Source organism: Centrocercus urophasianus, unplaced genomic scaffold (assembly GCF_019232065.1).
Source record: "Centrocercus urophasianus isolate 14NV4802_14NV808 unplaced genomic scaffold, USGS_Curo_1.0 seq_14, whole genome shotgun sequence".
Taxonomy (NCBI): domain Eukaryota; kingdom Metazoa; phylum Chordata; class Aves; order Galliformes; family Phasianidae; genus Centrocercus; species Centrocercus urophasianus.
In genome coordinates, this window is record NW_024884586.1 from 233717 (window position 1) to 247185 (window position 13469).

At 66.4% G+C, this 13469-nt stretch overlaps 3 protein-coding genes across 5 annotated transcripts; 1 reads left to right on the plus strand and 2 right to left on the minus strand.

Annotated features, from left to right (window-relative positions):
* Positions 1–21: 21 nt before the first annotated feature.
* Positions 22–6762, minus strand: CARNS1 (carnosine synthase 1). The gene is made up of 10 exons (XM_042814271.1): positions 6718–6762; positions 6333–6353; positions 5821–6052; positions 5059–5148; positions 4490–4968; positions 4064–4244; positions 3713–3798; positions 3221–3452; positions 2868–3139; positions 22–2337 (listed from the first exon to the last, which is right to left on the minus strand). Exons 2-10 carry the CDS (start codon positions 6333–6335, stop codon positions 1120–1122), a joined length of 2793 nt encoding a protein of 930 aa, XP_042670205.1. The 5' UTR covers positions 6336–6353; positions 6718–6762; the 3' UTR covers positions 22–1119.
* Positions 6763–7739: 977 nt separating this feature from the next.
* Positions 7740–10071, plus strand: PPP1CA (protein phosphatase 1 catalytic subunit alpha). The gene is made up of 7 exons (XM_042813939.1): positions 7740–7828; positions 8243–8374; positions 8457–8687; positions 8977–9081; positions 9159–9382; positions 9555–9689; positions 9769–10071. Exons 1-7 carry the CDS (start codon positions 7774–7776, stop codon positions 9877–9879), a joined length of 993 nt encoding a protein of 330 aa, XP_042669873.1. The 5' UTR covers positions 7740–7773; the 3' UTR covers positions 9880–10071.
* On the minus strand, positions 9921–12122 carry RAD9A (RAD9 checkpoint clamp component A). 3 transcript variants are annotated; one of them, XM_042813937.1, is made up of 11 exons: positions 12017–12122; positions 11872–11942; positions 11688–11795; positions 11486–11600; positions 11317–11416; positions 11140–11249; positions 10965–11071; positions 10827–10891; positions 10643–10747; positions 10328–10532; positions 9921–10243 (listed from the first exon to the last, which is right to left on the minus strand). In XM_042813937.1, the coding sequence occupies exons 1-11, from the start codon at positions 12048–12050 to the stop codon at positions 10145–10147; spliced, it is 1119 nt and encodes a 372-aa protein (XP_042669871.1). In that variant the 5' UTR covers positions 12051–12122; the 3' UTR covers positions 9921–10144. The 3 variants fall into 3 exon arrangements, with proteins under 3 accessions (XP_042669871.1, XP_042669870.1, XP_042669869.1); XM_042813936.1 differs by having other exon boundaries at positions 10328–10529; positions 11676–11795; XM_042813935.1 differs by having other exon boundaries at positions 11676–11795; positions 12017–12121.
* Positions 12123–13469: the final 1347 nt, after the last annotated feature.

Here is a 13469-nt window from a genome sequence, read left to right on the forward strand (position 1 = left end):
TTGACGCACTGAGTTGGCGCTCTGCAGCCTTTATTGGTGCACGTGGCTCTGGGGGTGCTCCCCCGGCCCGGGTTGGGATCGTGCCACTTCCACGGGTCGTGAGGTGCTTGGGGGGTCGGACTGGAGGCGACCGCCAGAAGAACCTCCAACTGGGCCTCGGGCTGCTACTGCACTCCTGTGTTATTGTGGGGTCTGTGATGTTATTGCAGGGTCTCAGGCACTATGCGGGCTGTGTTACTGCAGGGTCGCTGCTGTTACTGCAGGGTCTCAGGCAGTACGTGGTCTATTGTTATAAGGCTTCAGGCACTACACAGGCTGCTGCAAACACTGCTATTACTGTATGGTTTCAGCCACGTGGGCCGTGTGTCACTGCAGGGTTGCTGTTATTGTAGGGTCTCTTGCTGCCACTTGTAGGTGCCGTTTCCCCGTTGATGGTGGCAGTGGCTGTGACACGCTGTTATCACGTGGCATCCTCCTGGGATTGTGAGACACGGGGAGATTCTCCCCACGCTGCTTTGCCACTGTCAGGTTTGTTACTGTAGGGTCTCCCCAGCAACGGGGTGTTCTCACGGGATATCCCCACGCGCAGTTCTCAGTGCAGGTGCCTCCCGCTCCTGTTATTGTAGGGTCTCCCGCTTCTGCAGGGGATCTCTGCTGTATGCCTGTTACTGTGGGATCTCCCCGTGCTGTTCTATCGCTGTGGGGTCTCCCCTCACACAGGTGTTCTTGTAGGATCTCCCAGTATTTATCCTCTGTCACAGGGTCTCACGATGGTCATCTCTTACTGTGTGCTCCCCTCATACTGCATCGTTTCCTCATATTCACCTGTTACAACGGGATCTCCCCACACTCAGTGGTTTTAGGAGGGGCTCCTCACGTTTGCCTGTTACTATGGGCTGCTTTGTTACAGCCTGCTATGCAGGCTCTCCCCATTGCTGCAGCTCCCATGCTGCATCGAGGGCCACGCTGGGTGTCGTGGGGCCGCCGTGTTGCTACAGGCCCACAGCCCACAGCCCAACCCCGAGAGAGCGGGGGGTTGAGATTGGGGTGCGGGCCTCCGGGGGGGATCTGGGGGACGCGAAGCCCGGCCCCGGCCTCGCATCCCCAGCCCCGCCGTGGCTATTTGAAGTGGGAGAGGAAATGACTGACGGGGTACTGGGGCGAGTCGATGCCCAGCGCCTGGCACAGCCCCAGCAGCCGTCCACAGGCCTCGGCGGGGCCGTCCCCGGTGCAGGCCACGCTCAGGCAGGGCTCCTCGTAGCGCCCGCCCGCCTCCTCAAAGAGCGGGTTGAGGCGCACCAGGCCTTGCCGCTGCATGCCCTGCAGGGCCTCCATGACGCCGCCGCGCAGGGCCTGGCCGTGCTCCGACGCCAGGCACATGATGCCCGCCAGCTGCTGGCGGGGCAAAGGCCGGGAGGGCAGCACGGGCGGCAGGCCCAGCGCCAGCAGCACGGCGGCCAGCAGCAGGTCGGGCCCATAGACGGCGCGGATCCAGTCACGCAGGTAGAAGCCGCCCATGCGAGGGTTGATCTCCAGCAGGCGTGGCCCGGCAGGGCCCAGCTTCAGCTCCACGTTGAAGACGCCGTGCCGTAGCCCACAGGCCCGGCAGCAGCGCAGGGCTGCCCGCACCAGCTGGGCCTGCCGGTCAGCGGGCAGGCAGGAGGGCAGTATGGCCGCCGTCTCCAGGAAGGTGGGGAGGCGCGTGGGGCCGTTGTCCGACACCCAGGCGCCCAGCAGCCGGCCCTCGAACAGCACCAGGTCGACGTCGTGCTCGGTGCCCGGCACGTACTCCATCAGCAGCATGGTGTTGCCCCAGCCCAGCCCGATGCCCGGGTGGTCGGCGTCGGCCCGCAGGTCGTGCCACAGCTGGGCTGCGTGCGCGTGGCACTGCCCGGCGCTCTCCACCAGCCGCACGCCCACCGCCCCCGCCCCAAACTCCAGCTTGGCCACAGCGGGGAAGGGCACGGTGCCCGCCGCCTGCTCCACGTCGCCGTGGCTGCGCAGCCGGCAGCAAGGCACGGCGAAGGCGGCCGGAGGCGGGCGGCCATGGCGGCAGCGCTGCAGGTGCTGGTGGGTACGGCTCTTCTGCTTGGCCAGGCGTATGGCGGTGGGAGAGCAGCCGGGCAAGCCCAGCCGCTGGCACAGCAGCGCTGTCAGCACCACGCAGTCATCCCAGTAGGAGAGGCAGGCGTCGGGCCGCAGCCCGCGGGCGCGCAGCATCTCCAGCACGTGCTCAGCGTGCTCCTCGTCCCGACGGTGCTCCCGGCTGTCATAAGGCAGGAAGGTCTCCACCAGCCCAGCCGCAAAGTGCTCGGGGTCCGACTCTACCAGGTGGATCTGCAGCACCAAGTTGGTGGCACCACGGAGTGGTGGGACACAGTGTGCCCACCCCATGGCAACGCTACCCAGCGTTCACTGTGAAGCCTACAGATGGCTCCATCATCTCTGTCCCTGGTCCTGCTGCCCTGCCCACATCCCCAGTCTGTCCTCATCCCCACCAAGTCCTGGTCTCCCCATCCCCATCTTTAATTCCCAGTCTCCAGCCAGTACCGGTGCCCCTGTACCCAGCCTGTTCCCGTCCTTCCAGTTCCTGATCGTCCGCGCCCTCATCCCTGGCCCTAAGATCCCTGTCCCCAGTGCAGTTCCGACATAAATAGGCTGTCCTCAGCCCTACCCATCTCTGTTCCCATTCCCACCACAACCAGGTCCCCACAGTCTCTATCCTAGCTTCCCTGACCCCAGCCATTACAGGTCCTCTTTGTTCATTCCCGGTGTCATTCCCTAGCTTCGCTTTCACTCTGAAGCCTACTGAAAGCCACAGCACCCAGCGTTCACTCTGAAGCCTACTGTTGGCCCAATCTGCTCACCCGCAGGCCGTACTCGCGTGCTGCCTCCCAGACGAAGCTCTTGCTGGCTCCTCCAGCCCCGATCAGCAGGATGTCCTTGCCTTCAACTAGGCGGCACTGCGCCCGGTGCAGCAGGCACTCGGCCAGCAGTCGTGGCACGTCTCCGGCAGGCTGCCCCACATCATGCCCCATGCCCTCAACCAGCAGGCACGTCTCCAGGCAGCGCAGGCAGTTGGTAGAGAGGGCCACCAATTCCAGGGTGTCATCCACGCACGCCAACAGGAAATCCACACCTTGGGGACACAGAGCACTCAGTGCCACAAGGCCACCGGCCCCACTTGCCTCCAAGGGAGCAGGCCGAGGTAAGAGCTCACCAAGGACGTCGGTGCGGGCACGGGCACCACCACGCTGAGCGGGGCTCAGCTCGCCCTCCGCAGCTAGGACGGCAGCCATGCTGGCTTCGGCGGCCTCCTGCAGCCGCCCTGCCAGTGCCTGCCGCTGTGCCGCATCTGCCAGGCCCCACTGCCGCAGGCTGGAGTCCAGGCCCAAGGGCAGCAGCGAACCGTGCCGCACCGGCACCTCTGCCCGCCCCACAGTACAGGCCACCTGTGGGGACACGCCACCAAGAGGACACAGGGTGACACTGGGATGCAGGTGGGTGTCCCTGAGGCAAGGATGTGGGCTGCCAGCCCCTGGGACACTGGGACTCATGGGGCCTTGTGCTGGCACCCAGAGCCCGGGGCAGGGGATGCTCGCAGCCACCCCCGGCCACACCTGGCCCAAGGAGAGGGGCTGCAGGAAAGGGGGTGGAGGCTTCGGATGCCAAGCACAGGTGTGTACCCGCCAGCCCCGTCCCCAGACCGTACCTGGCAGAGCTGGGGCCGGTCTCCCCAGGACCGGCAGACGACGGTGCAGATGCGCAGGGCCACGGGCAGCCGCGGGGCTGCGCTGCCTGAGGGGTGAGGGACAGGGCAGGGACAGCAGCATCCCACCCGCAGCCCCCAGCTCACCCTGTGGTGCCCCAGCCCCAGGGAATGGCCAAGGACGGTCCCCCCCCAGTGCCATGCTCACCCCCAGCCCAGGGGACAGGAGGGGCAGGTTACGTTCCCCCCACCCTTAGGGACTGAGGCCGAGGTGGCCATCCCCCACCCACGAGTGGACACGAGGGAGCCCCCAGAAGCCCTTCCTGAGTGGTGGGTACCCGAGGGGGGTCTTACGTGGGGGCAGCGTGGGCAGGCGGCCGGTGGGCACCAGGGCTTCCAGCAGGACGCTCTCCTCCTCACGTAGGCCCTTCAGCAGGGCTGCCACTGCCTGTGCCACTGCCTTGCCCTCCACCTTCTTGTGGGTGCTGCGGGGGTCCGTTCCACGCCACCGCCACCCTGATAGCCGCACTGCCACCTGTGTGCAGTGCAGTGTCACCCTGTGCCACCCTTTCACAGCACTGCATGCCACCCTGTCCCCTGCAGTGCCATGTTACCCCATGCCACCAGACTGTACCGCCCTGCCGCCCCTGTCCCATGCAGCACCATGTCACCCTGTCCCATGTCATCCCAACCCACTCCACCCGAGCATCGTGCCACCCTGTCCTCCCCTCTGCCACCCCCCTCCCCCACATTGTGTCATGTCCCCCCTGCTGTCCCCACCTGATCATAGGGCTGCATGGTGCTGCCCTCCAGGAAGGCGTCCACCTCATCCTGCACCAGGCTCTCCTGGCCACGGGGGTCCTGCAGCCTCACCAGGCGCACCCCGGGGGGTTTGGGCTCCTCAGGCAGGGTCTCCCACAGCCCCGTGGTGAAGGCCAGGGTGGGAGGCACAGGCAGGCCGGCGCGGGCAGACAGCAACCAGCGAGAGAGCAGGGGATCCTCCAGCCAGCGTGCCAGTGGTGCTGAGCCTCCAGTAGGGCAATCAAGGTCACGGGCCAGCTCACCCTCCCAACTGCCCTCCGACCCAAAGGTGCCAGTGACGTAGGTAGCACGCCGAGGAGGCACAAATTCTTCCAGGGCAGTGCAGCCCCCTGCCTCGAAGGAGACCCCCCTGGAGAGCAGCAGGGACCACGCGCCTGGTGATGTCTCTGAGGGTACGCGGCTGGCCCAGGCAGGTGCCAGGCACAGCACCATGGCACCTGTGGGTGGCACGGGATGAGCAGTGGCTGTGTCCCCATACACCAGGGGGGCTGTTGGCAGCCAGGCCTGGGGGACAGGGCCATACTCACCTGGGCAGCGGGAGCCACCCTCCAGCAAGATGGGCAGGAAGGCGGTGGGGGAGCCCAGGATGCACACAGTCATATCCAGCTGGCCAAATCCTGCAGCAAGGCAGTGGTAGGGTGCATGGGACCTGCTGCCACCCCATGTGAGCAGCCCGTGTCCTCAGCCCGGCACTGTGACCCCAGCCCAGCACCACAACCCCAAGCTGGCACCACAGTCCCCAGCCCAGCTGTGAAACACAAAACTTTTTTTTTTTGTCACAAAGCTCGCTTCGTGAGGCCTTTTCGGTGATAAGACTGACAACTGCTAATTATCTAGAGGGGCAAGTGGTGGGTGCCACCGTGCTCCAGGACTGCTGCTCACGATTGTAAACATAAGCAGATAGGGGACAAGCAGTCTTTTTCAGGGTGCAGCTTGAAGGACCTGCCACTGCCAAAGTTGATAATGCTTTGCGTGGCAACGAAGGCACCACCTCCTGCTGGCTTAACTGCTGGGCCAGGTGTGCCACACTAACAGAGCGAAAAGAAGAAAGTCCTACAAACTTTCTTCTGGCAAGACACCAGCACTGTGCCCTGCTGCCAACCCACCTCTTAGCAGCCTGGTGTCCCCAGCTTGGCACCATGGTGCTGTACCACAATCCCAGCCTGGCACTGCATCCCCAGGCCACACCAAGACTCTGTACTGCCCTATCCCAGCACCCCACCACCCTGTGCCACCCATAGCCATACCAGTGCCACCCATACCCATACCAGTGCCTCCCGTACCCATACCAGAGCGCGGCTGGCCGGTGCGGTCTACGGTGAGGGGCATCCCCTCCAGGCGCAGGGTGCGCTGCAGCACCTCATAGGCATGGGCAGTGGGGTCGGGGTGCTCGCTGTTCTCGGGTCCCTCGCCGTCGGACACTTCCTCCTCCTGCCAGCCCGGGCACAGCGCCTCGGGGCCGGTCCACTCCTGCTCCTTCATGCCCAGAGCCTGCTCCGCGCTCAGCTGGTCCACTGAGAGCTGTCACAGGGCACGGCCGAGCTGGCACCGCAACGGGCACCGCAACGGGCACGAGGGCCGTAGGTTCAGGGGGGGCATCGGGCAGCCAAGGGACGTCGCTGGGGCGGTGGTGTCGGGGTGCCCGGGAGCGGTGCCAGCCCCCGGACAAAGCGTCCCCTTGTCCCCGCAGGGTCACGCGGAGGCGGTGGGCACGGCGCTGCCACACGGAGCGCCGGCACCACCCAGCCCCGCCGAGAAGGGGAAGGGGCCCCCTGCCCTCACGCCCCGTGCCACCACTCACCATGCCGCGGGCGTCGGAGGGCTGCAAGAGACGGGAGGGGGGTTACAGTGAGCGGGACGCGGCCGGCGCGGTCAGCCGCCCCGCGGTGCCACGGTGCGCTCGGAGGGAAACCGAGGCACGCGCGGCCACGCGGCCCCGCGGGGACGAGCCGTGCCCGCAGTCACGCGTGGTCGCTGGCAGTGGGGTAGCCCCGTGCCCCGGCTTAGTGGCACAGAGAGCTATTGTCCCCGGCTTCCACCCGCCCGTCCCCGGCGCCGCGCGGTGCCGCCCCGCACGTCCCTCGGCTTAGCGCGACGGCTGCCCGCGATTTCACCGCCGGACACGCGTGGCACAGCGCACGCGAACACCCATTGACACGCGTGGTGCCGCCGCCGCCCGCACCCACCGGCGGTCGCTGTCGCTGTAGGGCGGCTGTGGCGGCGGTGCCCGCGGAGCTTCGCCCGTTCTGCACCGGCGGCGAAGGCGCCTCCAGCGGCAGAGGGGCGTCCCCGGGGGAGGGAGCAGGGCGGGGCGGGGAGGCGGGGGAGAGGGGTCGGAGGATGTGCGGGGTTCAGGGGTGTGGGGTGTGAAGGAACTATGGGGGCGTGGAAGCGAGGATGCGGGGGCACGAGTATATGGGGCATAGAAGTATGGGGAAATGGAGATGGGGCACATGGAGGCCTGGGGAGAAAAGTTTATGGGGTTACAGGAATTTGGGGACGCGAGGATTTGGGAATATGAGGATACGTGGAGACAAGGGTATGGGGATGTGGCAACAGGTGGATAGGAGGATATGGAGGTAAGGGAACGCAAGGATATGGGAAACAGGGGATTTGAGAATAGGGGACATGGCGGCTGAGGAATGTCGGCTGGGGACGGCTGGATTCGAGGACACGGGACACGGAGACATGGGGATATGACAACAGCGGGATGTGAGGCTGCACGGATTTGGGGACACGGGACACGAGCAGCGGGGCACGCAGCCGGCACCGGAGCCAGGGACAGTTGCTGGGGTCGGTCGGGGACAGCAGCGCAGCTGACACCGCGGGGCTGAAATGTCACCACGGGCGCCGGGCCAGGGTCTGGCGGCACCGCACGGCTCGCATGGCACGTGGGGGGTTGCAGCAGCGGCATGGCGGCACAAGTGGCACTGATGCACAAATGGCACAAGTGACGCAGGTGGAGCCCGTGGCGCAAGTGGCACCGCTGGTACGCGTCCCCGCGGAGCTCCCCACGCGCGTCCCCGCGCCGCGAGGGTAGCAACGGCCTCCGGGCAACGAACGGCACGGCGCGGCCGCCCCGGCAGCGCCCCTTGGGAGCGCGGAGCCACGACGCGCCTCCGCGGCCTCCGATCCGGCAGGGGGCGCCCTCCCCACCCGCCGCTCGCCCCGGCCGCTCTCTATGGCTGCGGGGCCGGGGCCGGGGCGGGCCGGGGCCGGGGGGGAAGCAGCGTCCGGCGGCCATGGCGGACACCGAGAAGCTCAACCTCGACTCCATCATCGGCCGCCTCCTGGAGGGTGAGCGGTGGGCTTCGAGACGACCTTGGGCGCGGCTAGAGGCGGGAAGGGCCGGGTTGTGCCGCGAGGGCTCTGCCTCCAGCCGCTGAGCTGGAGGGCGGGGGTGAGAGCCGGGGCCCGCGGGGAAACGTGGGCCGTGGGGAGCAATGGCAGTATGGGGGCTGCGGGGCACCGGGGAGCTGCGGGGGATCGGGGGGGCCGTGGGGCCTCGGGGGACTGTGGGGAGCCGGGGGGTGGGGGCCGTGGGGGGGCTGTTGAGGGATCCGGGAGGCTGTGGGAAAGAGAAGGGCTGCGGGTGAGCGGGGGGCTGTAGAGGGCCGGGGGCCCTGGGGGCTACGCGGGACTGCTGGGACACAGCCGTCTCCGGGAGCTCCGGGGCTGGAGTGGGTTTCGCTGAAGGCCACCCCTGCACAGTGCAAGGCTCACGGCCGGGGAAGAACGTACAGCTGACAGAGAACGAGATCCGGGGGCTGTGCCTGAAGTCACGGGAGATATTCCTGAGCCAGCCCATCCTGCTGGAGCTGGAAGCCCCCCTCAAGATCTGTGGTGAGCAGCAGGCCGGGGGGGGACGGGAGGGGGGTGGGCTGGGTGCCAGCGTCACTGTGTGTCCCCTGCGATCCTCTGACAGGTGACATCCACGGGCAGTACTACGACTTGCTGCGGCTCTTTGAGTACGGGGGCTTTCCCCCCGAGAGCAACTACCTGTTTCTGGGTGACTACGTGGACCGGGGCAAACAGTCGCTGGAGACCATCTGCCTGCTGCTGGCCTACAAGATCAAGTACCCTGAGAACTTCTTCCTGCTGCGTGGCAACCATGAATGTGCCAGCATCAACCGCATCTATGGCTTCTATGACGAGTGTGAGTGCCACACCGACCCCACTGCTGACAAACAGGACTGCCCCCGCCTTCTCACCCCAGTACCAACCCCATACATGCAGTCAGCCTGAAGTCCCCACTGCCGTCCCTGTCTGCAGCTCTTCCATCTCCTGCAGACCTCATGCCCCCATCCCAGCCACCTCCATGGCCTCCTACCCCCCTGGAGGGTTCAGTGCCACCCTGTGTGCAGTGTGGGACATGGGGGGGTGGAGAGGGTGGAGCATAGCCCGCAGGAAGGGCTCCTGTGAGCACCCACCCTGCTGCCTTACAGGCAAGCGGCGATACAACATCAAGCTGTGGAAGACCTTCACCGACTGCTTCAACTGCTTGCCCATTGCTGCCATTGTGGATGAGAAGATCTTCTGCTGCCACGGAGGTGGGCACGGGGCTGGGGCTGCTGCCTGGGTCCAGAGGCTGCCCTACAGCATAACCTGATGCTCCTATCCCATGCAGGGCTGTCCCCTGACCTGCAGTCGATGGAGCAGATCCGGCGCATCATGCGACCCACAGACGTGCCCGACCAGGGCCTGCTGTGTGATCTGCTCTGGTCTGACCCTGACAAGGATGTGCAGGGCTGGGGCGAGAACGACCGCGGTGTCTCCTTCACCTTTGGGGCTGAGGTGGTGGCCAAGTTCCTGCACAAGCACGACCTGGATCTCATCTGCCGGGCACACCAGGTACTGGGCTCAGGCCCCACCCAGGCTCCACACCAGTGGAGTTTTTCCCAGGAGCGGACATTTACACTTGAGGATGTGGTCGGGCTCTTTTGAGGGGGATGCTGTCCCCTGGGGGGGGTTTGTGGGCCCCGTGGACGGGGCACAGGGAGATCTGAGTGCTGCCGCCCCGCAGGTGGTGGAGGATGGCTACGAGTTCTTTGCCAAGCGCCAGCTCGTCACCCTCTTCTCTGCACCCAACTACTGCGGGGAGTTTGACAACGCAGGCGCCATGATGAGCGTGGATGAGACTCTCATGTGTTCCTTCCAGGTGAGTCAGGGCTTTGCTGGGGAGGCGGCAGCATGCAGGGCTCTGCCCGCAGCCCCCCCGCTCACCCTCTTCCCCGCAGATTCTGAAACCGGCAGACAAGAACAAGGGCAAGTATGGGCAGTTCAGTGGGCTGAACCCCGCTGGCCGCCCTGTCACCCCGCCACGCAACTCTGCGAAAGCCAAGAAGTGAGTGCCCGTCACCAGCAGCCCCAGCACCAGGTTGCTCCTCTCTCCATTTGTTTTTTTATTTGTAAGATCCTGTCCCCCCTGCCACTTTCTACTGTATACCAAATGCGCCCTCTGGGGCAGGACCTGCCCCTTGGATGGCAGTGGAGGCAGGGCAGGAGGCTTTTTTGGGGAATAAACTTGTAATGGGTCTTAAGATGTGGGTTTGGGATTATCCTGCATGGCCAGACAGTGCCAGCTGCTGCGCTGTGGCATCGGAATGGGGGCTCTCAGCACTCAGCATCGCTGTCCTCTGCCAATACCTCCTGGCTGGGGGCTGGGCCAGGCCCCCTTGGTGTCAGCACAGAACCAAAAAACAGCGAGCGGAACTTGGGGAGTGAAAAGACATAGGGTCAGAGGTCCATGCCAGTCCTCTACCCCCCCCCCCCTCCCCGTCAGTGCCCATGCCACACCTTCTTGTGAGGGGGTGTCCCTGGCACAGCTCCATCCTCCTCCTCCTCAGTGTCACTTTTTGCAGGGCAAGGTGTGTGCAGGGAGAAGGTGGGGCTGGGGGGTGCCCCTGCCTCCCCTTCACAGGCACTACTTTCCAAGGCCACCATGTAGGTCTCAAGGTCATCAGCAAAGTCATCCGAGGGGGGAGGTGGGTGGGAGACGCTGCTGGAGGGGACAGTGAGTGAGTAAATGTCAGGCAGCATTAGGACTGTACGCTAGTCCCTACTGCTGGCAGCATGGGGCCATTCACTCTGATCCTGTCTGATGGCCGTTACCCATTGGCGGCAGGGGGTGGCTGCGAGTCGCTCTCTGGGTCCAGGAGGGTGGCCAGGACAAGGTGTGCCTCCATCAGGGAGTCATCCAGGCTGAAGATGGCTGGCCTGGGGGCACACATGGACTGTGGGAAGTCCTGAAGGATGGGTCTGGGTGAATGAGGGACACTGTGGCGTTGGCTCCTACCTGCCGGGCTCATCATAGTGGATGGTGAGGGGCAGGCTGGAGGCCTCGGCGAAGCTCAGGAGCCCCTGGGGGGAGATGGGGCTTAGTGGGTCTGAGGGGCCACCGGGATGTGGGGCATAGGGTCACGGTCACACTCACCCTGAACTCCTTGAGACAGAAAGTGATGCAGGAGCCGGGCACCACTGCCACCTCCTGGAACTCATCCGGCGCCAACCACAGCTCTGTCACCATGGCCTTGCCGGGCTCTGCAGTGCAGCAGTCAGCGCCAGCTCCAGCAGACCCCTCCCTGTCCCTGTGCCCCATCCCCACTCACCACTGCCCTCCTCCAGATGGCTGCGCAGCCTGATTCGGCCCCCAGCAGCAGCTCCCAGCGTCACCTCTGCCAGCGTCTGTGGGAAGTGCACCACCGCCTCCGCCAGCACCCTGCAGTGAGGGCACTCAGCACCATGACCCCCCCAGCGGCCCCCACCCCACATCCCCCGGCACTCACTGTGCAGGAGCACGCAGCCGGCTGGCGCAGCTCTGCGTGTCGAAGATGGCCTGCAGCCGCTCACACTCCTGGAAGGCCAGCTGGTGGGTGCGGGTGACACCTGCAGGACAGCCTCATTAAGCCCCGCTGTAGCCCCGTGACCCCCCCAGTGCTGTCACCTCCCCCTCACCGTGCTTGCAGTGCAGCTGTAACAACAGGTGCCCAGCGCAGGGCCGCAGCACCACCAGGCAGCGCTCCACCGACTTGTCCAGAGTTGGCAGCGAGCGGAACACGCCCAGGAAGGACTGGGGATAAGGACAGCATCACTGCCTGTCCCTCCTGGAGGCACAGACGTAGGGGGACCTGGGGGGGGTCTGCACCTTCATCAGCACCTTGCAGCGGGTGCTGGGGGGGCCTGGCTCGTAACGCTGGAAGAATAGCGGCATGAAGAAAAAGGAGGCAAAGGCGGAGCGGGAGGCACTGGCGGCACGCAGGGACAGCTGAGGACGGACAAGGGGTGGCACCGGGCACCGGGGGGCGCCACAGCCACGTCCCGGCATCCCCCTGTGCCCATACCCCAGTGTCAGAGGGCTCCAGGTAGAGGTGGTCGCCGACACGGGACAGCGCGTGCACGGCATGGCCGAGGGCTGTGGGTGGAGGGGGGGGGGGTCAGATGGGGGCAGACGGCACCCCGCGGCGCCCCTCCGCCTCCCCATCCCACCTTTCAAGTTGCCGCCTTCGATGACGCACTTCATGGCGACGGGGATGCGGGGAAAGCACGTGGAGGGCCGGCCCGCCAGGCCGCGCCCCCCACCCCCTCGGGGGGCCGGCTGGTGGCCCCGCCTCTCCCCCTCCCGACGCTCGGTGGTCGCGTCCGCCTCCCGCAGCGCCCCCCCGGCAGCGCCCTGCGCGGCCCCGCCCGCCCCTGCGCCCCCACCGGCCCCGCGGAGCCCCCGCCCGCCTCACTGCCGCGCTGCGCCGCCACCTTCCCCACTCCCGCGCCCGCCGCACTCCCATTGGGCGGAAGCTCGCCTTCTTCCCGCCCCCGCCGGCGGCCCATTGGTGGCCCCGGCCTCGTGACGGCGTCCAAGCCGCGGGCATTGCCTCACGTGATACCGGGGGCAGGGCCTCGCTCCCAGCCCTGCCCCCTCCGCCCCTCGGAGCGCTCGGGGGCGGGCCCTCTCCGGCCGGCCCGCTCGCTATTGGGTGGTGGAACACAGGCGCCACCGCGGATTGGAGAGTGGCCGGAGCGACGTGCCGCGTAGCCAATGGGGCCTCGAGGAGCAGAGGCGGGGAGAGGCCGAGTGCGCTCCCCTCAGGCGATGGGGACTCGTGGGCCCGGTGGGGTGCCGCGCAGCGCCGGCCCGGGCGCGGTTTTCCCCTCAGGCCCTCCGCCTCAGGCGGGGCTTTCTCCGGGCCTCTCTGGTTTCCCGCAGCCCAATTTCGGTGCTGCGCCTTTCCTACTACCCGGCGCGGAAGGGCTCCTCAGTTGTCTGCAGTGCCTGTAGGTGAGTGCCGTGGGCTGGCTCTGCCGCCGTGGGTCACGCTGTGCCGTCAGCCGTGCTGTGCCCTGGGCCGCAGCTGCTCTTCCTCCTGCTCTACCCACGGGGCCCTGAGGCCTTTGGGCCCTTAGCAGCTCCCCACCAGTTGTCCGCAATGCAGGGGGGGCCGGGGCTCCCCTGTGCACCAGTTGGAGCCGGCTGCCTTCCTCAGCGCACAATGGAGAGCCTCCCAGCATCCGGGGCTGTGGGTGTTTGGGGTCAGAACCCTTCCTGGTACTGCAAAAGGTCGTCGGTGGGAGGCGAGGGCGAAGTGGCTGCCGGTGCCGTGGCCGTGGGCAGGGGCACGGCTCTCCTGAACCTGCATTCCAGGGGTCTGAAGGCTGAGGGGGAAAACACGCAGCCAGAGCACAGTGTGTCAGCAGGCAGCTCTGTCCTGGTGGCCAGGGGGAGGTGAGCAGCTCCCCGATGCTGTGGGGCGAGTCCCTGGGATCCCCTGGCACGTGGGCAGGGGCAGCGGTATCATGCTTGTGCCTGCAGCTGCAGCCCTGCCGGGCACTCCCTAACGCTTTGGGGCGGCTGGCAGAGGTGGGGACATTCCCCTTAGCACTGGGGCTGCCGAAGCATTGCCCTGCTGCAGAGGGGACGTGCAGCAGCACTGCTGTGTGTGATTCA